The following is a 26,598-nucleotide window of genomic DNA, read 5'->3' on the forward strand; positions in this document are numbered from 1 at the left end:
TGCTGATCCGGTAGCCTCCTACCTGCCATGTAGACTTAACTAATAGAGTCTGCCCCAGGCAGGTTGTACTAGCAGAGTGCCAATGTCGCAGACCAATAATGCAATAGTTCAGTTAAAACTACATGTACTCTTCTCACTTCCTGGAATAAAAATACGGTAGGAAACCTTCTTATAACATCCACTGAGCCCTGCCCTTGCTTTTATAACATTGATCCTGCTGACGTGTTTTAATAAGAAATTGAACACAAGAATAGTTGAGGGAATGATAAGAAGCAGCATAAGGAAATATTACTTCACTGAAAGAGTAGTTGGTGCTTGGAACAAACGTCCAGCAGATGTTGTTGGTGAAACCTGACTGGGATAAACATATATCTATTTTGAGATAAAGTTAAAGGGAATAATATAATGGTGAAATAGATGGACCAGAGGGTCTTTTCCTACCGACAATCTATTTAATTAGGTATGTCAGTTATATAGGCAATGTTTTGCAAGTCACAGTGGAAAAAATAAAATGAAGGCAGCATTCGCCACACTGGATATCCAACGACTGTCAGATCATGCTTAGGGTTGCAGTTTCCCAGCAATTGGAGAGCCACAGGGTGGAGCTCTCTCTTCTTTGGAAGAATATCTGCATTATAACCTGGTATTGAATCTAGAATTGATAATGTGTTTATGCGAATATAACTTTTGGGGATTTTTTGCCTTAAAGCTTTTGACTGTCACTTTTGAAGATTTGCCGAGAATATTGGCTTTGATTATTCGGTTTATCATAGTGTGGCATATTTACTGTAATGCAGTGTTTCATTTTTCAAAGAGCATATTTTATGGCAGTGAATTTGACACGTCTATAGAGCCAAGAGCATTGATTTTGTGGGTAATTAAGAATATGAAAATATATCAAGCTTCATTACAGGAATCCAGGTCCTTTCAAGTTTGGGATTTGCTTGCATGAATGATACTAAAAAAAAATGTAAACGCTCAAATCTTAGAAGAATATTCTCCCATATTTGTGGTCGACTGATCATTTGGGCAGCAGCTGTGCTAGCACCAAGCACATGTGGCACACACTTCAGGTCTTTTTTCTTGCACCCCATAGCTCCCAGTACAAGAGACTGACATACTTACATGTATATGTGTCCACCCATTCCACAAGTGTATCATGATGCCCCAGGTAAAAAAAACATCAATGCATATCCTGCCTGAGGGCACATGGTTAGCCAAGACCCTCCATTAAGAAGTTTAGTTGGCTAGCTACTGTGTGTGTGTGTGTGTGTGTGTGAGTGTGAGTGTGTGTGTGTGTGTGTGTGTGAGTGTGAGTGTGTGTAATGAGAACTTTTTATATGTACTTTATTAACCCAAATGCATTTTATTAACTTCATACATAAAATTACTATGGTAGTTATTAAGGGACCCATCATCTATAAGGCCACATGGCCTACATCATTGTCAGTCTACTAATCTTGCCCATAATGAAAACAAAGTCAATTATGGGTAAATATGGGTTCTACAGTATTTTGTGGTGTTATGCCATTTGCACAAATCCCATTGGTAGTTACACAAGATGCATAAAACATCCCACTAGGCTGTTTTCGGCTTCCTGACCCAAACAGCTGCTGTAAAATAAGATACTATCAACTTTAATTTATAAGCCCAGAATGTTAATACAGAAAAAGGCAACAAAAAACAACCTTGTTCTAAAGATGACAATTGTCCCATACCTGGGGTCATTGTTAATGGTGTATCTTCTGATTGGAGACTGGTTACACGTGGTGTACCACAAGGGTCTGTTCTGGGTCCTGTTCTTTTTAAGATGTTTGTAAGTTGTTTGCTGATGACACAAAAGTGTGAAATAGGGTTGATATCCTGAAGGTGTAAGTAATGTGGAAAATGATTTAGCTTTACAGCTAAGTGGTCCAAACAATGGAAACTGCAGTTTAGTGTTTCCAAATGTAAAATAATGCAGTTGGGGAGGGGAATCCTTCATCTAAGTTTTGAATCAGCAGTGCTGTGTTAGCAAAGACTTCAGAAGAGAAGGATTTAGGAGTAGTGATTTCTTTAAAATGAATCACCAGTGCAGCCAGGTGGTAGTAAAAGCTTATTGGGAATGGGAGTGAGTGAATGTTACAGCCCTCAGCACTTTCACTTCAGGAGCTTGGGAAAACTTCTTTAACTCCTTGCACTGAACAATTAAAGTATTTTTTTATGTTATGGAAGCACAATTGGATATATGAAGAGTATAATGTGTCCCCTTGCCATAACTAACAGTGTCAGCAGTTTGGAATGTGAATTGCAGCCATCAGGTTCCCTTTAGGTTCATTGAAAAGCAAAAAGTTAGTTTTGCCAGGAAGTGACAGCAGTAGATTGTCACCATGAAAACCAAAGTTGCCTAGAATGCTTGAACATTTTGTGTGCGAAAGTTGAATTCTAAAAATAGGCCATTTGTGGTATATTTATCCTTACACTGTGCAGATTTCAGTAGTGATGTATCACTTAAAATGTTCCAGATGTTTTTAGGGTCAAGATTGAAAGCCCCTAAATTCTTAAAATGACCTGACTAAAATATATTCCGGAATGTGGTCTGTTCCGAGGCAGAGCGAAGGAGATTCCAATAACAAGATCATCTGGAAGGACAACAAATCCCTCTAACCCTTTAGTGTCTGATACTGACCTTACTTATAAAGATGTTTAGATCTTCTATAATATAGATAAATGTGATGTTTGGGACTATAAGGTCTGTACATTTTTTGGCCAGTTTCCTTTAACCCCTTAAGGTCAAAGCCAATTTTCGTTTTTGCGCTTTTGCTTTTTCCATTTTAGGTTTAAAAGTCCATAGCGCTTGCATTTTTTCACCTAGAGACTTACTGTATATGAGCGCTTATTTTTTGCGAAACCAATTTTACTTTGCAATGACAGGCATTATTTTTCCATAAAATATGCTGCGAAACCAGAAAAAAATCATTTGCGCTGTCAAATTGAAAAGAAAAACGAATTTGTTTTGATTTCGGGGAGTTTTGCATTTACGCCGTTCACCCTATGGTAAAACTGACTTGTTATGCATGTTCCTCAAGTTGTTACGATTACAATGATATGTAAAATGTATAACTTTTATATTATGTGGCTTTTAAAAAATTCAAACCATTGTTAACAAATATATGTTCCTTAAAATCGCTCTATTCCCAGGCTTATAACGTTTTTATGCTTTGGTCTATGGGGCTGTGTGAGGTGTAATTTTTCGCGCCATGATGTGTTCTTTCTATCGGTACCTTGATTGCACATATAGGACTTTTTGATCACTTTTTATTACATTTTTTCTGGATTTGATGCGACCAAAAATGCGCCGAGCCGGGATCAGCGTCATTGCGACGCTGAGGCCCGGGCCGGCCAGAAGAACGGATCTCCCCCCCTCGATCGCATCACGGGGGGAGATCCGACCCACTAGACACCAGGGATGTGAAGTGTAAAGCACTTTAATGCAGCTGTCAGGTTTGACATCTGCATTGAAGTGCTTAATTAGCTGGCACGGCAACGGGACCCGCGCCAGCTAATAGAGGCACTGCCAGGCTGCAGATTGCAGCCGGGAGCGGTGCCGTTCACAGAGGGGTCCCTGCGGGACCCCGCTCTGAACACCCCCCGCGGCACCATGACGTACCAGGTACGGGTTAAACTAATGTTCCAGAAAGTTCAAAAATAAGTTAAAGAACAGTTACTTATACATCCTAAGGATTTAGGAGTTCTACAATTTGAGATGACATTTAGGGGCCACAGCGAAATATAACCCTATTCATACCCTGGAAATTCATTTGTACATCTAAATTCATTTGTACACAAACAACTAAAACTAAGAAATGGATGAAGCCAACATTGAGAAGGACAATTCTGAATTGATAGTTTTATTTAATCAAGAAGAAATAGAAACCCCATGATTAAAAAATACACATCCATATTGAAGATTACTACTGTATGAGCAACAGGGACACGAAGATTAGATTAAGGAAAATCTTGCAGACCCTTAGGAATTGAATTGCCTATTTGCAAAATATTGTAAGTCCTAAAAAACATTTAGTCATCACAGCTTTATAGCTTTATAGTCTAAAGCCTTATGTATAGTACATGTTGGTGTTTTCAGCAGTGACCTATGTACAAGACTTGACAGCGGCATATAACAGGTTAAAACTACCCAGAGCGGTGAATTACCGCTCCGAGTAGTTGCAGCAGGAGATCAGCTGTCATGCTGAAAGCTGATCTCCTACGGTACCGATGCTCCTGCGCAGGTATCATTTATTCTGTCCCTGCCGCAAAGAGCCGACGGGGACAGAATAAAGCCCTGAAGATGTTATACATTATTAACCCCTAGATGACCGAGGGCGTACAGGTACGCCCTGGAAATCTGTGTCCAGATGACTGTGGGCGTACCTGTACGCCCTGACCTATGAAGCACACTCTGGAGCGGAGCGCGCTTCATAGGAGGTGGGGGCCGGCTGTAGTGAGCAGCCGGAACCTCACCATTAATGACCATTAATGACCATTAATGCGATTATGCTGCAGCGTGTCATTAACCCCTTAAACGCCATTACAAAGTACAACTACTCCTGTAACAAACAAGCCCTTACATGGCCCTGTAGATAGAAAACTGAAAGTGCTTGAGCTCTTAGAAGGGGAGGAGGAAAAAACGAAAACGCAAAAATGAAAATTTGCGTGGTCGTCTGGGCCATTTTGGGCCTGGTCCTCAAAAGGTTAAAGGGATATCTTGTAGATTGTAAACCCTTGTACCAGTCTGCCATTTACCTTATTCATGTAAGGTGTTTTGATTTTGTAATGTTCTATTTGTTATCCCCTATCATTTGTATAGCGCTCTGAATTTAAGGAAGCTTTAACAATAAAATATTATTATTACTATTATTATTATTATTATTATTATTATTATAAACTTAGGTAACTAAAAGCAAACTTACCTACCCCAATCCCCCACCTTTGTTACTGTCATTCTCCCTGGCCTCTGCTGCTTATAGTAGCTTCCTGGTTCCTGTAATGCTTTGACCCTGCAAAGGCAGCCAATCCTTCGCTTAGGTCTGTTACCATTGTAGTCAATGATTGGCTGGGTTGTTGAGGTTTATGCATCATAGAAATCAGGAAGCAGTGGTGAACAGTGAGGACCAGGAGCGATCAGAGCAGCAGCAGTGGGGGATCTGGAAATGTCAATATTTTTTTCTTTTTTTGAGCACCTGACCCATGTTTAAAGTTTTTTTTTGTCGGGGGGCAAGAACACTCCTTTAATAATATATACCTAAAAAGCAAACTATAATTATGACTCACTATTGTGTTTTAATCTCTTTACTTTGCACTTAGTTTTCAAGGGTCCTGAAAAACCGAGCCTGGCCTACATTTAAACAAGCCAAGTCAAAAATATCGCCACTACATAGCAGTGACTTCTGCCCGACAAACTGCCATTTCAATGTGATGGAGGTTTCATACCCCAAAACCTTGACATCACTTGGGAGCGCTTTTGGGGTCCAGTTAGACAGCAGAAAGCAACCGTCCCAAGACAAGGAGAATAAAAATACAGAGCAAGGTAATTTTTGGATTGGGGGAATTTTTAGTGTTATTATTTAATAATATTTATTTTGAAAAAAATATATTTATTTTAAAGTACAGAATATTTTTTACATGCTTGGTGGAAATTTTCATCTGTAGAGATTGCTTTGTAGGCCTATAACCATTTGTGAACTGTGGCGAACATCTGTCTGCCTCGACCATTTGTAACCAAGTATATATTGATTTTGTGAGTCAAATATATTACACTCGGAGGATGAAAATTAGATTTATCTTGACCTTTTGACTTCTTTAATATCTGGAATTCATGGGAGACCAATATTTATTGAAATTGTTTCTCACCGGAATTAGGACTCTGGAGCCTTACTTATGAACTGCAGCCGAAATGACCTAAACATGATAAGCCAATGATAAGATATAATATATCACCATGTAGAATAGTGTAGGTTTCCCAGAAGTGATATGCACTTTGTCACTAGCTATTGATATCCAGTACCAGTAGTCATGATCTTGATCTGGAATTTTTTTTAATTATTATTATTATTATAGGGACTATTGAGAATAGGTATCTGATGTTAATAATAGCAATAGTAATTTTTTATATATATTTTTCACATTAACTGAAACTAGATGGCATGCAAAAGAAGCATTTCTAACCATCTTATATGAATAAATTCAGCAATATAGCGTAAATCAGCAGCACAGTAAACCAATCTTTCGAGTCCAGCACAAAAAAGTATGCGCTTGGGAAAAGGACCAAACATAATCACTACTAAACTATGTTCAGTCCATTAAACTAAATAGGCCTGCTGAGAATATGCTGCAGTGTACATCAGCATTGCTTTTTACAGATATCTGGAAGTATACCTCGACAGACCGCAAAAATAGTTTTTATTGCATTTTCAATATATATATAGTGGTGTGTGAAAGTTTGTGAACGCTACAAAATTTTCTACCTTTTTTAATAAATCTAACCTAACGCTACATCAGTCCAAAAATAAGATAAAGAAAATCAGACAAGTATATATTCAGTATCTGGTATGACCCCGCTGTGTAGCAGTTACCGCATCCATTAATGATGGCAAGCTGCCCCGACCCAGGTGTAGTAAAACAGGCCCAAACCATGATATTCCTATCTCAGATTGTTTTGGATGGTTTGAGGTTTTTATTTTGGAATTCAGTATTTTCCTTTTTTTAAACTTAACATTTTTTTTAACAAAAAAAAGCTCTATTTTTTGTTTCATTAGTCTATAAAACCTTGTTCCAATATCTTTTTAGATGGTCCAAGGGATTTGTAGAACTGCAGATGGGCAGCAATGTTCTCTCCTAATGGCAGCAGCTTTCTCCTTGCAATCCTGCCACACACACCATTGTCGTTCGGTGTCCTGCTGCTGATGAACTAATGAGCATTACTGTTATCTAATGTGTTAGGAACTTACCTCTCCGCACTCCAATGGCGGCTGCTTACTTCTTGTTGTGGTGACAGAGACGGGGCAGAAGTCCTGGGTGTGCCTGGTCTGCTGATGCCACATTTGGGCAGCCAATCAGCAACCTGGGTGGACCATTTTGGCTGGCCCCAGTAATGCGGGGTCAGTCAGCCAATCACATCCGGTGTTTATTGCAGAGAAATGGACGGATATGGCTTGCCCTTCTTCAGTTGTATATTTCTACTGTAATCTCTGTGCACTTGACCTTAGCCTATGTTTTCTCACCTCACCTCTGACTTTGCTGCCTCTGATTTTCCCCTTGGCATATTATCTTACTCCTATCTTTTTCTGATTTGTGACTTATCCATTCCTGGTTGTTATGACGCTGACTGTTAACTTTACTTCCGTAATGGCCCTGGCGTCAGCCACCTAGGGCATTATGTCAAGTAGGCTGGTACAAGGGCTGGATTCAGCTTAGGGCTCACTGCTCCTGCACTGACTGACAGTGGGAAAAGGGTTTTGATTGCTTGGAGGATACTCTGGGTTGCCTTTGTAACCTCATGAATGTTATACGCCTTGTTCTTCATGGATATTTGTGGGTCGACCACACATGTAGAGACTCCAATATGTCTGACTGCATGTTGGTGGAGCCAAACTCTTCAAAACCTTTTGCAATTTCCAACAACTCTTCCTCTGCGGTCCTCAAAAATCTTCTTTGATCATGCCATGATCCAAAAATGGGCTCCGAACAACAGACTTTGATAAACCAAAACTTGCTCTTTAAATAAAATGGGTCACCCATTCACACCTGATTGTTATCCCATTAATTGGGAAATACCTTACTTAACTGCTAGTCCTGAAGGTTCACAAATTTTGCTATTTACAGATTTGTGATGTTGGAACTTTTTTCTCAATAAATAAATAAAATTAAATAATTAATCAATCAATTAACCCCTTCATGTCAGTATTCTGTATATGTACATTCCTACTGCACATACCCCGTGCAGTAGGAATGTATATTTATACTTTCCTGACTGACAGGGTTATTGATGTGAGCGGGAGCGCTGCAGGGAGAGCGATCCCGCTTACATCACTGGAGTCTACAGTGATCACGGCATTTAAGGTGTTCAGTGACAGATCAAGCATCTGTCACTGAGTGATCAGGTCCTGATCACATGTGCTGACAGGCGGGGGGTAAGCTCCTTACCTCCGTCCTGTTGGTTCGTCGATCCATGTATAGAGTCTGCTCTCAGGCAGGTTCTATGCATAGATCGCCGATAACACTGATCTATGCTATGCTGTGGCATCAGTATCAGTATATGCAATCTAATGATTGCATCTTGTCCAGTGATAAAAGTGTAAAAAAAAAAGTGTGATAAAAAAAGTTTTATATAAGTATTAAAAAAACCCTTATAACCCCCCCAATAAAAGTTTAAAAGACCCCCTTAACCATTATAAAAATAAAAATATAAATAAACATATTACACATCGTAGCATGCGGAATTGTCCGATCTATTAAAATATAACATTATTGTTCCCGCACGGTGAACAGCGTAAAATGGGGGGAAAAAACGCACCAGGATTGCTGATTTTTATTAAATTATATATCACAAAAAAATTTATAAAAAGCAATCAACATTTTTCTGTTACACCAAAATCATATTAATAAAAAAAATTACACCCAAACCAGCCCTGTAGATGGAAAAATAAAAGTGCTATGGCTCTTAGAAGGCAGGAGGAGCATTGCATTAATTTGACACGGACTTTTGTGCATCAAAGGGCTCTGTCTTGAAGGGCTTAATGACCAAATCTAATATTGACCAATTTCTGATGGGTCCACAAACTTTCAAGCACCACTGTATGTAATACCGTATGTGTGATCTTTGGTTTTGCATCCTATTCACAAACATAACTGTTCTAATTTTGACTTTTATCTATATAATTAAGGTAAACTAAATCCTATGGTATACATACAACACACCATAACCACAATGGCTGCGCCATCAGGACATTCGCTGGGTCAAAGAGATGGTCATGGACTAAGATATCTGCTTAGCAATGAAGATTTAGAAACACAAGATATCCATCACAAATTACTATGCAAACTCCATTCGGCTCTGGCAGAGGTGGAAACATGTGTCTCCCAGATTGATGAGTAAGTAATCCTGACAGTATTTAGCATCCATTTGGCACATGATCAAATATCATAGACAAACATGGAGTCACAAATTATTTCTACACTTATAAAATCAGATTTTTGTTGCCTAGTCTTAAATCAAGTATGACAGTGTCCTAAAATGATCTCGGTAAGACTACTGTCGTAGCTTTATGAATATGACAAACAAACTCCTGCACAATTGTGGCTTAAAGGGATTATCTCAGGGTATTTATGCTCACCAAGCCAAGGATAGCATGAAATCTCAACATGCAACCTTTTTACTGACAATTATATATTAGCTACATTTAAAACCACATCATGGAACTGGATAAAGTGTCTGGGAGGTGGTCTCCTTGGCTCCTCCCCACTTGGCTCAGCTTGATTAAGCCTAGCCAGGCAGAGAGAAGTCTGGGAAAATTAGTAAGCTTGGTGATATGACAAAGATGACAACTTAAGGTGGCCAATTATATTCAAAAAGTGTTGGCTGAACAACAACAATCACTCTTGTTCCCTCCATACACTTGAACATTTGGCTCAGCCAAACATCCCTTTGTTCTAAGTGGATATAAAAAGGGTAAACCACTGTCACATATGCTTATTTGAGAACAATGTAAGGCATCTAAAATCCACCACACCCAATACTTTTTGGAAGGATCGAATGCACTTAAGCCCCTATTACACTGGGCCATCTCTGGGACTTAGCAAGCACCGAGTCCGGGGAGCCCATAGTAAATAGCGGCAGTCTGCCTCCACCGATCCTATTACATGGAGCGAAGGCAGCAGATCATTGCTTTCCATGTTGCTAGTCTTTCAACATGTTCAAAGGTAATGAAAGACAAAGATCAGCCGACATCGTTCATGACGCCTGATTGTTGCCTTTTATTTGATGAAGCGATTGTTGGCCATAATGGCCAATAATCTACCAAAAACGGCCAATAATCACTTTGTGTAATAGGACCTTTAGTCATTTGGCCGGTCTTGCCAAAGTTGATGCATTTAGCTGACTTTTCACTAATGTGCATAGACACCTGCGTTCACAGACTTACAGTGAGGGAATACACGTGACTAAAACCTAATTAAAGAAATTAATTACAGCTTGGGAATCAGCATCTCTGAAGTAATCTCTGATTACCGTAGTTTAGAAGAAGTTCTAGATAGAGAACAGAGTCTATTTAAAAGGAGTATCTACTTTGAACAAATTCAGTTTTGCCAAAGTGTTTCCCATGGAATTACTGATCACAGGGTTACTGCTATTATCTGTGGGAAAGTCAGCAGCAAGTGCTCTGTTTCCCTGCAGCGCCTCCACAGGGAGCATAAAGAATTACATACTTGTTGTATGTGTAAGATTTATACCTTCTTAGTCCAAAGTGAGAGGCAAGAGATAACTTTGGCAAGGTTATCATAATGGAATGTTGGTGGACCCTGACTCTGGACAGTCAGTGTCAGCTTCTTGGTGACCTATGATTGTGTAGATGAGATACAAGATTTCACTGTTGGACCTGTGACACATAAATTTTATTGTGTTACACAAAGTTAAGTGAGGAGACAGGAAGTGTACTGCCCGTAGTGACCTGCCTCATTGTACTTGTCTACGTATTTGTCAACATTTTAAACTAATTTCCCAGGACATTTCACTCCTGAGAAAACAGGAACAGGGACATTTCCACTGCCAAATTTTTTAAAACCTTGGATTATGATGTATATTTTCAGGCACACATTATTTCTAGCCTTTATTTTACTTGAATATTTTCACTCTATTCTTCTCAGTAATTTATCTAAATAGAAGCTACTTCTAGTACCCTTCTGGTGAGACATTGTAGTAATAACAATAATATGTAGATAAAAACATCATATTCTACAGAACTTTACAATTATGAAAGTATATATACGGGCAAAAATAAGACATTACAGAGATACACAATAACCATTAAAGGGGTACTCCGGCGAAAATCATTTTCTTTCAAATTAACTGGTGTCAGAAAGTTATATAGATTTATAATTTAAATTAAACAAAAATACCAGTGCTGCCGTTCAGAGTTCTGGAAAAGAGGTGTAGAGCAGCTTACTGGGCAATATGGCTATCTGCACGCCGATAGTAAGATGCAAAATGCTAATAAACAAGGGGTGCCGTTCCGCGCTATAACAGCACCCCTTGTTTATTAGCATTTTGCACCTTGTTTATTAGATTTATAATTTAATTCTATTTAAAAATCTTAGTCTTTCACTACTTATCAGCCGCTGTATGTCCTGCAGGAAGTAGTGTATACTTTCCAGCTCTCTGCTGCCACCTCTGTCCATGTCTGTACTGTCCAGAGCAGTAGAAAATCCTCATAGAAAACTTCTCCTGCTCTGGACAGTTCCTGACATGAACAGAGGTGGCAGCAGAGAGCTGGAAAGAATACACTACTTCCTGAAGGACATACAGCGGCTGATAAGTACTAGAAGACTGTAGATTTTTAAATAGAAGTAAATTATGAATCTGTATACCTTTCTCAAACCAGATGATCTGAAAGTACCCCTTTAAAATGAAACAAGAGGAGAGAGGGCCCTGCTCACAAGAGCTTGCCCATTTATACATGGGCTCCCTCTCTCTACTCCTTTTGTGAACATTTGGTCTATTTGCCATCCCCCTGTTTACTAACAATGCGGTTCCATTGGAGAGGTGAATCCTAATCAGGTTCTGATCATTAAGGATTGCAAAGGAGATAGGGCCAATCTTTTTTTTTAAAGGGGTTATCCGGAGAGCAGGAAAGTCCTTCCACTTCTGCTCTCCACTATTCCCTCTGACCGTCTCTAGTCATAACTTCCGAGACAAGAGGGGGATGGGAGCATATTGCGGGCAATGATCAATAGCTAGCGGATGCCGCTGCAATATTGGGCAGCTATTATTGGCAATGCCTGCAGTTTCTCCTTGCCCCCCTCTCATTTTAGAAGTTACACCAAAAACGAGGGAAAGAGTAAAGCACTGAAGTGCAGAAGAGGTAGGATCTTTTATACTCTCTAGATAACCATTTTAAGGCTTCCTAGGGGGTGCATTGTCTGTCTTCTTAGCCCTGAAAATCCCTTACACTTTTGGAATAGCTAGGCAGCCCTAAGAAAAGCTTTTCATGTGCCTAAAGTATGACTACATTGCAAAAGCAAAACAAAAAAGAAAGGTATAGCAATACACTGAACATATATATCTATATATATATATATATATATATATATATATATATATATATATATATATATATATATAAATATATATATATATATATATATATATATATATATATATATGGGAACAGATAGCTAGATCCTGCTTATCCTGACTTCATTTCAGAGGCCTAGGCCCCAAGAGAGATGAGTCTGCATAGTGTGGGTCACCTTATGGGGAAGATAGGCTTATACAATTTAATCAAAATGAGCACTAAGAACCTAAGACTTATAGGTATAGTAAATATGGCGGTAATGTAATTCAAAGTAATCCATATATTCAGTGTTTATGTATGTCATCCTTTTTTATGTGTTTGTTTATATCCATACATATGTATATACAGATATATGTATTTGTTATTCATGGAGCCCTGTATCCTGAGCAGGATGAGGTGATACGTCTTATGTCAACAAAACACATTACTAATCCCCCGTCCACACTTGATTTATATTTGGAGATATCAGCAAAGGACAAAACTGCAAGAGTAGAAGATGTTATAGTGTTGCAGAAGCTGCTTCTAATGAATGATCCTCCTCTTATCTTTCACGTCCACTTCTCAGCTTATGTCTTCAGGTCATTGTTACACTCCTGCTTGTTAACAGCATGTGACATCCTTTAGTGTTGTAGCCTGACAAATACCGTGATGTAATGTAACAAGGCATATATATATATATATATATATATATATATATATATATATATATATATTTAGTATGTTTTTATTATTACTGGGATAATAGATTTAGTTCTTAGCATAGCAGTATTATGGCTGGGTGAGGCCTGGTGACTGTGGGATATTTCCAGACTCCAAAAACAGTTCATGATGAAAGGACCAGGTACTAATATAATATGTTCATTTTTACTGAACACTTGTCAATAAAAGGCCTTGGCATTTCTTCACAAATGCAGGCGCAACCATAGAAAATGTCCCACTGGGTGTAAGTGTGTGAGTTCACACATCATTTATACAACACACAACTCACACGAATAACATAATAATACATCTTGTAACGCCCGGAGTAGTGGATCCACTGGACCGGCACCAGCGATGGCACAAACCTCACCAGGGAGCGGAGTCTAAGGGGCCGCTGGTTTTCACCAGAGCCCGCCGCAAGGCGGGATGGACTTGCTGCGGCAGGCGACCCCCAGGTCGCTACCCCTGGCTTGGTTGCTGGTGTCGGCAGGCGAGGCGTGGCAGGAGATGGTACAGGCAATAGTCTGCAGATGAGAGAGCACGTGACTGGCTGGACACAGGAACAGGTGGAGTGACAGGGGAACAGGAACCAGGAACAGGGACAAGGGACCAGGTAACGGACAGGACTCAGGAACAGGGACTAGGGACCAGGTAACGGACAGGACACAGGAACAACAGGGAGCTGGGCCAAACGCTATGGGAAGCATGTAGAGGCTCCAACACAGGGGACAGGGCATGCTGGGATTTATAGGGGAGTGATTGGTGCAACTACCAATTAGGAGCGCACTGCCCCTTTAAATCTGAGACAGCCGGCGCGCGCGCGCCCGAGGGGGCGGGGACGCGCGCGCCGGCCGGCACAGCGAGAGACAGGAGCGTGGAGAGGTGAGGCGCCCCCCGGGGCCGAACGTGTAGCAGCGCCGGGTCCCTGCACCGGGACCCCGGCAGCTGCATAAGATGGGAGGAGGCCGCGGCGGCGGCCCGGAGCATGGGACGCCGCCGCGGCCGTGACAGTACCCCCCCCTTTGGCCTCCCCCTCTTTCTAACCTGCAGGAACCTTTTGATGAGATCTTGGTCCAGGATGTTAGCCTCGGGTTCCCAGGACCTCTCCTCAGGACCAAATCCTTTCCAGTCCACCAGGAAGAACCTTCTACCTCTGACAGTCTTCATAGCCAGAATGTCCTTAACAGCGTAGACGTCGTCAGAGACGGCTTGAGGAGCAGAGAACGAAGACCTATCGGAGAACCGGTTCAGGACCACTGGTTTTAAGAGGGAAACATGGAAGGAGTTCGGAATCCGCATAGTGGGGGGTAGGCGGAGTTTGTAGGTGACAGGGTTGATGCGTCTTAGCACCGAGAAAGGACCGAGGAATCGAGGGCCCAACTTGTAGCTGGGGATCTTGAGTCGGACATATTTGGCCGAGAGCCAGACTTTGTCACCTGGGAGAAAATTCGTGGCAGGTCTCCTCTTCTTATCAGCCTGGTCCTTCATGCGTTCCGAGGCTTTGAGTAAGGACTGTCGAGTTTGTTCCCAGATCGATTGCAGGTCAGATAACAACTCCTCCACGGCTGGGACTTCAGAGGATGGAGAGAGAGGCAGAGGAGGACGAGGATGATGCCCGTAGACCACATAGAAAGGGGACTTGCCTGTGGAAGTCGAGTCCAAGTGGTTATAAGAGAATTCTGCCCATGGGAGTAGATCGGACCAGTTGTCTTGGCGGCTTGAAACAAAATGGCGTAGGTAGTTGCCCAGAATCTGATTGACTCTCTCCACTTGCCCGTTGGTTTGAGGATGGTAGGCCGATGAGAAGTCCAGCTTCACTTGGAGTTGCGAGCATAGGGCACGCCAAAATTTAGAGACAAATTGAGAGCCTCGGTCGGACACAATGTGAAGAGGAAGTCCATGCAGGCGAAAGATGTGTCGGAAGAACAACTGAGCCAGACGAGGAGCAGAGGGCAGACCAGGAAGGGCCACGAAGTGAGCCATTTTAGAAAAGCGGTCCGTCACCACCCAAATAACTGTATTGCCCGCAGATGGAGGTAGGTCAGTGATGAAATCCATCCCAATGTGGTGCCAGGGATGATCCGGGACTGGCAAGGGCAATAGTAGGCCGGCAGGTCTTAGACGGGGAGATTTATTCCTGGCACAGACTGCACAGGAAGCCACAAAATCCTTGACATCCTGGAGGAGATTGGGCCACCAGTAATGACGGGAGAATCAATTGCCCGGTCTTTTGGGCTCCTGGATGCCCGGCTACCAAAGAGGAATGCCCCCACTTCAAGATGCGTTTACGGAGTGCGGGACGCACATAAGTCTTCCCGGGAGGCAGTCTCTGCAGAGCAGAAGTGGCAACTGGTACTAGGCGGTCGGGAGGTATTATGTGACGAGGAGATTCCTCTTGCCCCATGACATCGGATGCTCGGGATAATGCATCGGCCTTTAGATTCTTCTCGGCTGGACGGAAGTGGATGGTATAGTTGAACCGAGAGAAGAAGAGGGACCACCGAGCCTGCCTGGGATTGAGGCGTTGAGCCGATTGGAGGTAGAGGAGGTTCTTGTGGTCCGTGTAGATGTTAACCGGGTGTTTAGCCCCCTCTAATAGATGACGCCACTCCTCCAGTGCCAACTTAATGGCCAGGAGTTCACGGTCCCCAATGGTATAGTTCCTCTCGGCAGGGGAGAAAGTCTTAGAGAAGAACCCACAGGTTCTGGTCTTGCCTGATGTGTCCCTTTGCGAGAGAACGGCTCCTGCGCCCACAGAAGAAGCATCGACCTCGAGAGAAAACGGCCTGGAGACATCCGGGCGGACTAGAGCAGGAGCAGAGGCAAAGGCAGACTTGAGGCTATTGAAGGCTTGTTCGGCCTCTGGAGGCCAACGTCTGGGGTCCGCCTTCTTTTTAGTGAGAGCCACAATGGGTGCGACCAGGGTAGAGAAGTGAGGGATGAATTGCCGGTAATAGTTGGCGAAGCCCAGGAAACGTTGGATAGCTCTAAGTCCCACAGGGCGTGGCCATTGAAGGACAGCTGCGAGCTTGGCTGGATCCATTTGTAGGCCCTGATCGGAGACGATATAGCCAAGAAATGGAAGACTGCGCTGATGGAAAACGCACTTCTCAAGCTTGGCGTATAGATGATTGGCCCGTAGTCTTCGTAGAACCTGACGCACTTGTGCCACATGAGTCTGCTGGTCCGGGAGAAGACCAAAATGTCGTCCAAATAAACAATGACGCAGACATAGAGGAGGTCTCGGAAGATATCGTTCACGAATTCCTGAAGACCGCTGGGGCATTGCATAGGCCGAATGGCATGACCAGATATTCGTAGTGCCCATCCCTGGTGTTGAAAGCGGTCTTCCATTCCTCTCCCTTACGAATTCGGACCAAGTTATACGCTCCCCTGAGATCCAGCTTGGAGAAGATCTTTGCTCCACGAAGACGGTCGAATAGTTCCGGAATAAGCGGAAGAGGATAGCGGTTCTTAACGGTCACCTTATTTAAACCCCGATAGTCTATGCATGGGCGGAGGGAACCGTCCTTCTTCTGAACAAAGAAAAATCCGGCGCCAGCTGGAGACGTGGATTTGCGGATGAAGCCCTTTTGTAAGTTCTCCTGGATGTAGGAGGACATGGCTTCAGTCTCGGGCACAGAGAGAGGGTATACTCGACCACGTGGAGGAGAAGACCCAGGAAGGAGGTCTATAGGGCAATCATAGGCCCGATGGGGTGGTAGTGAGTCCGCCTCCTTGGCCGAGAAAACATCGACAAAGTCTTGGTAGTCCTCCGGTAGCCCGGATAGAGGCTTGACATAAGCAGGTGACCTTGTAGAGCACTTGGGTTGAGGAGATCTCAGACACCGGTTATGACAGTCCTGACCCCAGCTGAGAACCTCCCCAGTTCTCCAGTCCAGCTTAGGGGTATGGATTTGCAGCCAAGGAAGCCCCAGCAGGAGGTTGGAAGAGGAATGGCGCAAGACATAGAAGGAGATCTTCTCCTGATGTAAGGCTCCCACCTGGAGGACTAGGGGTGCCGTCTGGCTGTACACCGCTTCGGTAAGAACCTCCCCCGTAACCGAAGAGATAGACCGGGGTTGGGCTAGCTGGATCACGGGTAGCCGCCATCTTTGGACCAACGAAGCAGAGATGAAACTGCCAGCAGAGCCAGAGTCGATGAGGGCAGTAGTCTGGAAAACTTGCCCAGAGGGTGTCTGGATGGAGACGGGCATAGTCAACCTTGGAGAGGTGGCATTCACACCTAGGGAGGCCTCTCCCACCGGACCTAGGTGCGGGCGTTTCCCGGACGCTGAGGGCGTTGGGGACATCTCTGTCGATAGTGATCCGCGCCACCGCAATAGAGGCAGAGATTCTGGTCCAGTCGACGGTTCCTCTCATCAGTCGTCAGGCGAACACGTTCCACCTGCATAGGAACCTCTGGAAGCGACTGGGACATAGGAGCAACAGGATTCTGGAACACCGGTGCCAGCCGAGGATGGCGACGGGGCAGACTCAGACGCCGTCCTTGCCGAACCTCCTCCTCTCTCTCGGAAAACCTGGTGTAGACTCTGGTAGCCAGTAGAATAAGATCGTTCAAGGAGGTAGGCAGATCCCGGGCAGCGAGCACATCCTTCACTTGGCTGGACAGGCCCTTTTAAAGGTGGCAATCAGAGCGGCCTCATTCCAGTCTAGTTCCGCAGCCAGGGTGCGGAACTGGATGGCGTAATCACCAACGGAGGAAGTCCCTTGGGATAAATTGAGGAGAGCAGTCTCAGCCGAAGACGCACGGGCAGGTTCCTCAAAGACCGAGCGAACTCGTCCAGGAAGATTCGAAAATTGGCAGCAACCGGATCATTACGGTCCCATAGTGGCGTGGCCCAGGCCAGAGCTCTTCCCTCCAATAGGCTGATAATGAAAGCCACTTTAGAGCGCTCGGTGGCAAACTGACTGCTTAAAAGTTCGATGTACATGGTGCATTGGGTCAGGAACCCTCTGCACAACTTGGGGTCACCTCCATATTTACTTGGGAGAGCCAGTCGTAGTTTTGAAGAGGCTGCCGGAGGTGATGACTGCTGAGCTGTGGTATGCTGTTGAACGGCTGCAGTCAGTTGTTGAATCAGCTGTGACTGTTGCTGAATCTGTTGAGCCTGTAGGGCGACCACTTCGGGCTACCTCGCGGATATCAGGCACCTCGCCGGGATCCATGGTTGGAGCCTACTGTAACGCCCGGAGTAGTGGATCCACTGGACCGGCACCAGCGATGGCACAAACCTCACCAGGGAGCGGAGTCTAAGGGGCCGCTGGTTTTCACCAGAGCCCGCCGCAAGGCGGGATGGACTTGCTGCGGCAGGCGACCCCCAGGTCGCTACCCCTGGCTTGGTTGCTGGTGTCGGCAGGCGAGGCGTGGCAGGAGATGGTACAGGCAATAGTCTGCAGATGAGAGAGCACGTGACTGGCTGGACACAGGAACAGGTGGAGTGACAGGGGAACAGGAACCAGGAACAGGGACAAGGGACCAGGTAACGGACAGGACTCAGGAACAGGGACTAGGGACCAGGTAACGGACAGGACACAGGAACAACAGGGAGCTGGGCCAAACGCTATGGGAAGCATGTAGAGGCTCCAACACAGGGGACAGGGCATGCTGGGATTTATAGGGGAGTGATTGGTGCAACTACCAATTAGGAGCGCACTGCCCCTTTAAATCTGAGACAGCCGGCGCGCGCGCGCCCTAGGAGGCGGGGACGCGCGCGCCGGCCGGCACAGCGAGAGACAGGAGCGTGGAGAGGTGAGGCGCCCCCCGGGGCCGAACGTGTAGCAGCGCCGGGTCCCTGCACCGGGACCCCGGCAGCTGCATAAGATGGGAGGAGGTCGCGGCGGCGGCCCGGAGCATGGGACGCCGCCGCGGCCGTGACACATCTACATATGTCACAGTGTGATTTCCCCCACAACAATACTGGAATGAAATGTAAAATTCACACAGCAATAGCACAACTATATCACACGGTAACAAAAAACACGAACAGGACTTTCCTAACTCCCTGAAGCCACCGGAGAGCCACCGGTATAATGCATGGTCGCACCCTATTCTCCACAGTGATAGCTTTATGGCTTATGCATAAGCGAATGGTATGTGGTATCCCACCACAGGTGTTTTTAATTTGGGCACCTGTCGCAAAAGCCTTGTACTTTAGAGTAAAGTGGTGATGAAGGTGTATGTAACTTTCACCACTAGATGTCACTATGTATCACTTTGTATGTTGCACAGCTGTAGTCATTCAAGGGTTACTGTCTTATTATGTGATTCAGTGCACCAATGAGAGATGCTCTTTTCTTCCTACCTATCTCTATTCTATTCTACACACTTTCTTCCCTGCCACTCACAGGGACTGTTACACACACCCTGTAGAAGGAAGTCACATGGGGAGAAGAAATGTAGCGAGTTCTTCTCTGATTCTTAGTGGAGCAGGACACACACAGATCAGGCATCCCTGCTCTACTTCGCCAGGAGCCTGACTCTGCCAGGTTCCCTGTTCTGGAAAGACCAGCTGTGATGGTGGACACATGTATGAAGAACGCAGAGACTCTTTTCCTAAAAGCTACACTTACAGTCAAGATGCAATGCTAAAAACTTAAGGAGGACAAGTCTGAAAACACCCCAACCCACGCCATGAACCTCTCTATACAGAGCAGGACGGTATCCTAGACAGAGGAACTGTCCCGGATAGAGCAAAGTAGCCGTATTCAAGGCCTATGTACTCTATCTTGCAGTGCAGGTGACACCGAGACACGCTTGTACATTTAGCTCAACTCAGGTAACTAGGACTGTGGCTTGTGTCACCCTTGTAGGATGGGCAACCCAACACTGCAGGGCAGAAGGTGGTTTAGCGACACACGGGCACAAGTATTCTTCTCTCAAGTATTTCTACTCACAAGTTACAGCAGAGCACATTACTAAACTGGTTTGGGGCTCCCCCTGACATACTCCTCTCCACTTCTCTGAACTCTTCTATTCTACTCAGCACATCAGCATTTCTCAGCACAGATTCAGTGAACTCAAGTCTGTACCTCAGACGTCACTTGTTACCCTATTATCTTGTATTGCAAGAGACTTGTCAGTAAAGATCAGTTTATTTATTTTACTGGGGCTCAGTGATAATTGCACCAGCACCTATACACACAGGCCACACTATTCTTGGGACATTTTCCCCTTTCTGTGGGTGGCGGTACCGACAGCCCGGGTGGGTCATCTCCCCACTCTGGACCACCGTGATAAGAGCCTAAGGCACCCATCACAGCCCAGCAGGTCACCGACCTTTGGGGATCAATACAGCCAGCCACACACACTAAAAACAGGTATACCATCATACCTGTGTGCACTGGCGTCACAACAGTACCATCATCATCTGAGCTGTACTACACCACCGACCAACCACCACAGAGGTGGCGTCAACAGGAACAACTTAACTTGTGACCGGTCGAGACACTACAAGTACACTTATAAATGTTTGTCTGCCTTGAAGACACTAGATAAAGTAAATATTAAAATAAGGTTGCAAGCCAGAAGAATGAACCATGTAGGGTGGACTCAACTGGCTATAGAAGTAGCACTTGCGGCTTAGCTGTAGGGCCTTAAAACCAAATACGCCGCGTTTCTTTGAAAATAAGACTGGGTCTTATATTATTTTTTCTCTGAAAAAGGGGTCTTTATTTTAGAGAAGCATGATGTGCCCCTACCTCACTCCCCCTTCTGTAATTCTTTCCCTATACTGTATACCTTGCCCCCCCCTTCTGTAATTTTTTCCCCATACTGTATACCTCACTCCCCCTTCTGTAATTCTTCCCACATACTTTATACACCCCTCTTCCTGCATTAAGGCCCCCTATACTGTATACTTCCCTCCCCCTCTGTAGCTCTTCCCCAATATTGTATACACCCCCCTCCACAAGTAGTCCCCATACTGTATAACTCTCTCCCTCTGTAGTTGGCCAGTGTACCCTCCATCCCCCATATTCAATGTTCCCCAGTGTGCATCTTCTTACCCCTCCTGCAGCTTGTGTTGGGCAGGTGGGGGTGGGGCATAACAAGTCTGGCACTGATTGGCTAATGCTCATCGGGAGGCGGGGAGCTGCGGAAGAGGCTACCCGGCTGATTTTTTGAGCATCTGGTAGTCCATAGGAGGTCTGCTATTGACTCTATTGGCTCTTATTACACAGGCCGATGGCCGTCGCTATCGTTATTGGAATTTTAGGTCATGCTTTAAATCAATGATCAACCGCCATTTGTGCATGTCAGCTGATCGTTGATTTAAAACATGTCCTGTTACACAAAATGATAATCGTCAGGAATGGCTGGTAATTGGCCAAGTATGGCCTCAATCCCTCAGTGGAATAATACCCTTTTTTTTTTTTTTTTTTTTTTGAGTGGATGACAGTTGCTTGATAAAAGGAAAAGGAAGCATTTTTCTGATAAGATATATTATAAAGCTTCTTATATTTACATGCACTATTGATTTATCCAAAGTTTATAGAAATGACAGAGTATGCAGAGTATGCTATGAATAACCCTATGTATAATTTGCAGCACATTATATTCAAATATTAACTCTATGATTGACACTGCATGTTACTGTCAGGGTTGTAGAAATAGAGCATGCTGAATGCATTAGGTGTCTGCCCGTAAGTTATACCCATCTGGAAATTATGTTGGAGCAAATTGTTTTAAGGAAATGGAAAGCCCCAAAGGACCTAGTTAATAGATCTGCAAAAGGAAAACAGGAAAATCGAGGTTCACAGCAGTCAGGGTGTGAAGTGTAGATTTAGCACATATTGTTCACAGTTTCAAGGACTGGCAAGCACAACCTCATTTCACATATAGGTTGAAAGGTCTTCATCATTAAATATTTACCCTGGTGATGCTGCTCTCTAGTAAAAGGCGAAAATACTCTGACATATTTCGAAATTCTGCTTGACAAATACCTGGTTAAAAGGTTTGAACTTAAGCCGGCGTGGCTGCATATGCCTGCTAGGACACAGTGGAGCCAATCAGATATATTCACTTTGATCGATTCTCTTGGGTTCTGGTGGAGAGACTCCCCAGAGCTGATCTGTCATACGTTTCCCTTCAGACCACAGGCGTTGATGGTGGAGAATGCAGTTATTTTCTCGCTGGCTTACTTCGTTGTGTTTATCCAGAATGGCACAATCTATAAACATTTAGCGTCCTAAGCATTGCACTAACTCCATACATTATACACTGACACCTCCCCTCATCTTTTGTAAAATTGAACTATTGCATGTTACTTTTAGCCCGTAGGCATTTTGGAACTCTTTGTATGAATGCTGTGGAATTGTGCAGGGGTATATTGATAACTCTGTAGAGTAACATGGTGTATTCTTTATTGCATTAAAGGAGAAGTCCCGTGAAATTGAAAAAAGGAAAGAAGGTGGGGAGGTGCGAGAACATATATAACAAAGTATACTTACCTGTCCCTGTGCCCTATAGCTCCACTCCCAGCCGCCGGCCACCTGCAGGTCTTCCAGCTGCAATTGTCACGTATCTGGGCGATTGAATGCCTGCTCGGCCAATTAGTGACTGGGGGAGGACACTGGGCCATGACGTGGAAGAGCCGGGTATGTGACGTACCCATATTCCAGCCGAAGATTACATCCATCAGAAGGACCCGGGAGTGGGACTACTTAGGCATGGGAATGAGTAATTTTACTTTAATATTTTCCCGCACCCCCTGCCTGACAACCTTTTTTCAATTTAACAGGACTTCTCCCTTAATCTCACATTAAAAGGAACTTTGCCAACATAAAAACATGGAAGTTTTATTGTCTGAAGTCTTTTATAGTTCTATACAACAATATCTGAATTGTGATAGGAAGCAATAAGTAATAGTAAGCTTACTTACCTGCTTCTTTCTTTCTATGCCAGTCTTTAATGTGGTTCTATAGTTTTCCAAAAATTTGTCTACATCCAGCCTTTTTCAGGACTTTCCAGCCCAGAGGTAAATGGCGTTTGGTGCAGCAATGTGTATGGGTCATATCCAAATCAGGCTTCAAATCTTAATCAAACTGCCTTTTTATGCAAATTTTAGAACATTTGGTCATCCTTATTTATTAGGTCGAAGACAAAAGTCCTCATGTGCTAGCTTGTGCGTAAAACAGTGTCATGCACCATACTGTAGCTGCGTTCCTGCGTTCCATTTTACAAATCAAAATTTTTCTAAAGAACTTCAACAGCATTCAACAGAGCATGCTCCAATTCACAACTGGGCATAGTCTTACTGCGGTTTTCTGATATGGTGGCATCCATGGCCCAATGAAATGCAGTAATCCCATATGTGATTGTGTACATGAGACCTAAGAATTTTGTGTATTATCATTGTGAAGGTGTTACACATAAAAAGTGGTTAAAAAAGTAAAGAAGTTTAAACCGTATTTTCACTCCTGATCAGACAGGGTCTGCAAAGGAGCAGCTGTGCCTGGTTCCCTTGTTGCCCCCATACAGACAGAGGAAGTGCAGGGACCCTTAACTTGTGAAAAGTTGGCAATAGGTTCAATAAACTGCCCTCATTATTTTTATTTTTCTGAAAAGGTGATTTATTTTCACAAGAAAATATATTTTTGTCTTCATGGCAGGCTTTTGTCTTCAATAACTTGCTCACCCAAATGTGAGCGCAAAACAGAAAATGTAATAGCACTGGATGGCGACGAGAAGGGGGAGAGGAATGGCAAGAGAGTCTGCTTCAATGTTGCAGGAGAAGAGCAGGAGGACTCGGGACATGATACCATCAGCAACAGGGACTCTTACAGGTAACGTCTAGTTTATTAGATTTGTTGACCCCTTGAGGCCCTGGGTAGTCACAGCATTGTCTCATGTAAAGTTTTATGATGGTATAAATAAATGCTATGTTTTATTAGAATTTCAGGGGTCTAGGATTTTTTGCACTAGTAGATGGAGGCGGTAGTATCTGTTCCTATGTCATTTAGCGCTAGAGATGTGGGATCAATACTATCTGGGCCTTCATCATCTACATCATCCTGGAGGCAGTGCTATCTGTGACTAAACAGTGTACAAATACAAAACAGTAATATCTGTGTCTACAGTGGTGTTGAGCATGCATGCACTATTGAGTGCACTATGCTGGTGTTGTGGTTACTGCAAGCCAAATTAATACTCTGGTGGTATGTGTTTTGGAGTAACGTATTTCATTTTTGCATTCTAATTTTTGTATATTTTGTCCATTGAAGGGACGTGTAAACGAAATATACAAACATTCGAATGAAAAAATGCAATATGTTACTGAAAGACACATTAGAACTCCGGCAATATGCCGTGAATTGACAGCATACGTCCAGAGTTCTAATGTGTCTTGTAGTAACCTTTTGCTTTTTTCATTTAAATGTTTTGTATATTTCGTCTGGCATGCCGCCGGAGTTTTAATGTGTCTTGCAACATCCCTTGAAGGTGAGTCAGGCACCCTCCGCTCTGGCAAGCAGGGGGCACCTGGTTAAATGCTTGAGTCTTCCATTGAGTCGAGCACTTGAGCATGGAAAAATGCTTGACTCGAGTAATGAGCATGTAAGCATTTTAGTGCTCACTCAACACTAGTCTACAGTAATATTAGGGAAAACTTAGAGGCGGTATAATCTTTAAACAGGCAGACAGTAATATCTTTGCTTACATAATTCACTAGGAGAGACAGGGAGGTACAGGGAAAAACAAGGACACAGTAATATCTGTACATACATCGTGTATTGGAAGTGGTAGAGTCTATCACTGACTTCTATGACCACCATATTATAATAATAATTTACTATACAATGGCTAGGTTTTTCTTTACATAAAGTAAAAAGTACTGTATACCTTGCTTCTGGTATCACCTATGAAATGTAATTGCGGACAATGGAATAACTGAATTTAGTAGACATCATTTTAGATCTGTTCTTTATTCTTCTTCTAGTGACTGCAACAGCAACAGAAACTCCATTGCATCGTTCACAAGTGTCTGCAGCAGCCAGTGCAGCTCTTACCTTCATAGTGATGACATGGATTCTGGTAAATCATCATTGTAGTTCTATAAATAAATTCAATGATCTGGAACCTGTCTCTAGCACATAACAAATGTAGAATCTCGCTCAGTGTCTTTAAATTCTGTGACCATTACCTTTAATAAATAAATAAATATATATATATATATATATATATATATATACAGTATATATGTAAATATATATATATATATATATATATATATATACGCTAATTTGTAAATCTTTCTACATCTAAAACGTTTCTACTTCAGGAGATGAGATGCCTTTAAACGTCCGGATTTCTCATGAGAAGCAGGACAAATTACACAGCTGCCTTGAACATCTTTTCAGTCAGGTGAGTAATAATTATGGCAACAAACTAATGACTATGAGGTCTCATTTACATGTACTAGTAATTGCACCAAAGGAAGCCAAGCATGAAGCCGAGCCAGTAATATAGGAGGGAAGCTGAGTGTTTATATGGTTTTATTAGCGCTTATTCTTGTGTTTTCCTAAAGGCATAATGTTCCTAGAACACTGATTCATACAACCACTTGTAACATCCTATAAAAAGAGTAGGAAAAAATACATAAAGAGACGGGGGATTTTTTTTTTTTTTTTTTTTTTTTTAGAGCAGTGATCAAATGCAAGTCCTAATTGAAACTGCAGTGCCAGGTATACTAGGAATAAGCGTCCAGAAATCTACTCCAGCCATGAGCTATAATAGATTTCTGATATAACAAATTTCACCATCTGAGAGCGGCATGTGAAACTGATGGGAAACAGCTGATTTTACCAGTGAGTGATGCCACAGCAGGAACATGTAGTCTTGCATGGGAGTTCGTCTCATAAATGGCTTTCTGATGGCTTCTCCTAAGTTTACACCTTCATAGTATTCTATGGAATAAGCGATCAGGGCCTGATTAGTGGCCATCTGAACACCATTAGGAAAATGGGGGTCCTTAGTGCCCCCGTTTAAATGTGCAGTGGTTTGGAACATGTAATGGTGGCACCAGGTTACTGCGGCTCAGCACCAACTGAAGTGAATTGGAGCTCAGCTGCAGTAACTAGGTACCACCACTACACAATGGTACACGGCTTGTGGAAGAACATTATCAATGTGACTATTTATAGAGAGGAAGGTTGGGGAAGATACATGGTAATAGCTCAGACACATATACCCAATGATATAAACACATTAAAGCATTGGCATTCTGCCGCTTTCATGTTCTTCCAAATGAATTAGAGCGTGAATAATTTTCCTTCCTTATTCAGTTGCAATGGAAATCTTCTATCTTCTACCAGGTGGAATCAATAACTAATCTTCTGAGAGGACCGGCCGTGGCAAGAGCATTCGAGCAAACAAAATATTTCACACCTGGCCGAAGTTTACAAGGTAGAGATACACACAGCATATCGTCTTGTCTCTATTAGTGGATGATCTGAACAATATGGGATTGTCTACTAAAGTCCAGGTTGTTAGACTTATAGGCAGCTGGAGACAGGGAGCATAAAAGCCATGGAACTGCCATGACTACCGCTT

The 26,598-nt window shown here is 43.3% G+C and overlaps 1 protein-coding gene across 2 annotated transcripts in view; it reads left to right on the forward strand.

Annotated features, from left to right (window-relative positions):
• PREX2 (phosphatidylinositol-3,4,5-trisphosphate dependent Rac exchange factor 2) overlaps positions 1-26,598 on the forward strand; it is a 224,749-nt gene that overhangs the window by 129,595 nt on the left and 68,556 nt on the right. For both annotated transcript variants that reach the window (XM_069957488.1, XM_069957489.1), the window contains 6 exons: positions 5,347-5,569; positions 8,925-9,132; positions 23,661-23,834; positions 24,986-25,080; positions 25,328-25,410; positions 26,361-26,451. In XM_069957488.1, coding sequence (XP_069813589.1) covers positions 5,347-5,569; positions 8,925-9,132; positions 23,661-23,834; positions 24,986-25,080; positions 25,328-25,410; positions 26,361-26,451 — 874 coding nt within the window. The remainder of the gene's footprint in view (positions 1-5,346; positions 5,570-8,924; positions 9,133-23,660; positions 23,835-24,985; positions 25,081-25,327; positions 25,411-26,360; positions 26,452-26,598) is intronic.

The sequence above is a fragment of the Dendropsophus ebraccatus genome, chromosome 2, assembly GCF_027789765.1.
Source record: "Dendropsophus ebraccatus isolate aDenEbr1 chromosome 2, aDenEbr1.pat, whole genome shotgun sequence".
Taxonomy (NCBI): Eukaryota; Metazoa; Chordata; class Amphibia; order Anura; family Hylidae; genus Dendropsophus; species Dendropsophus ebraccatus.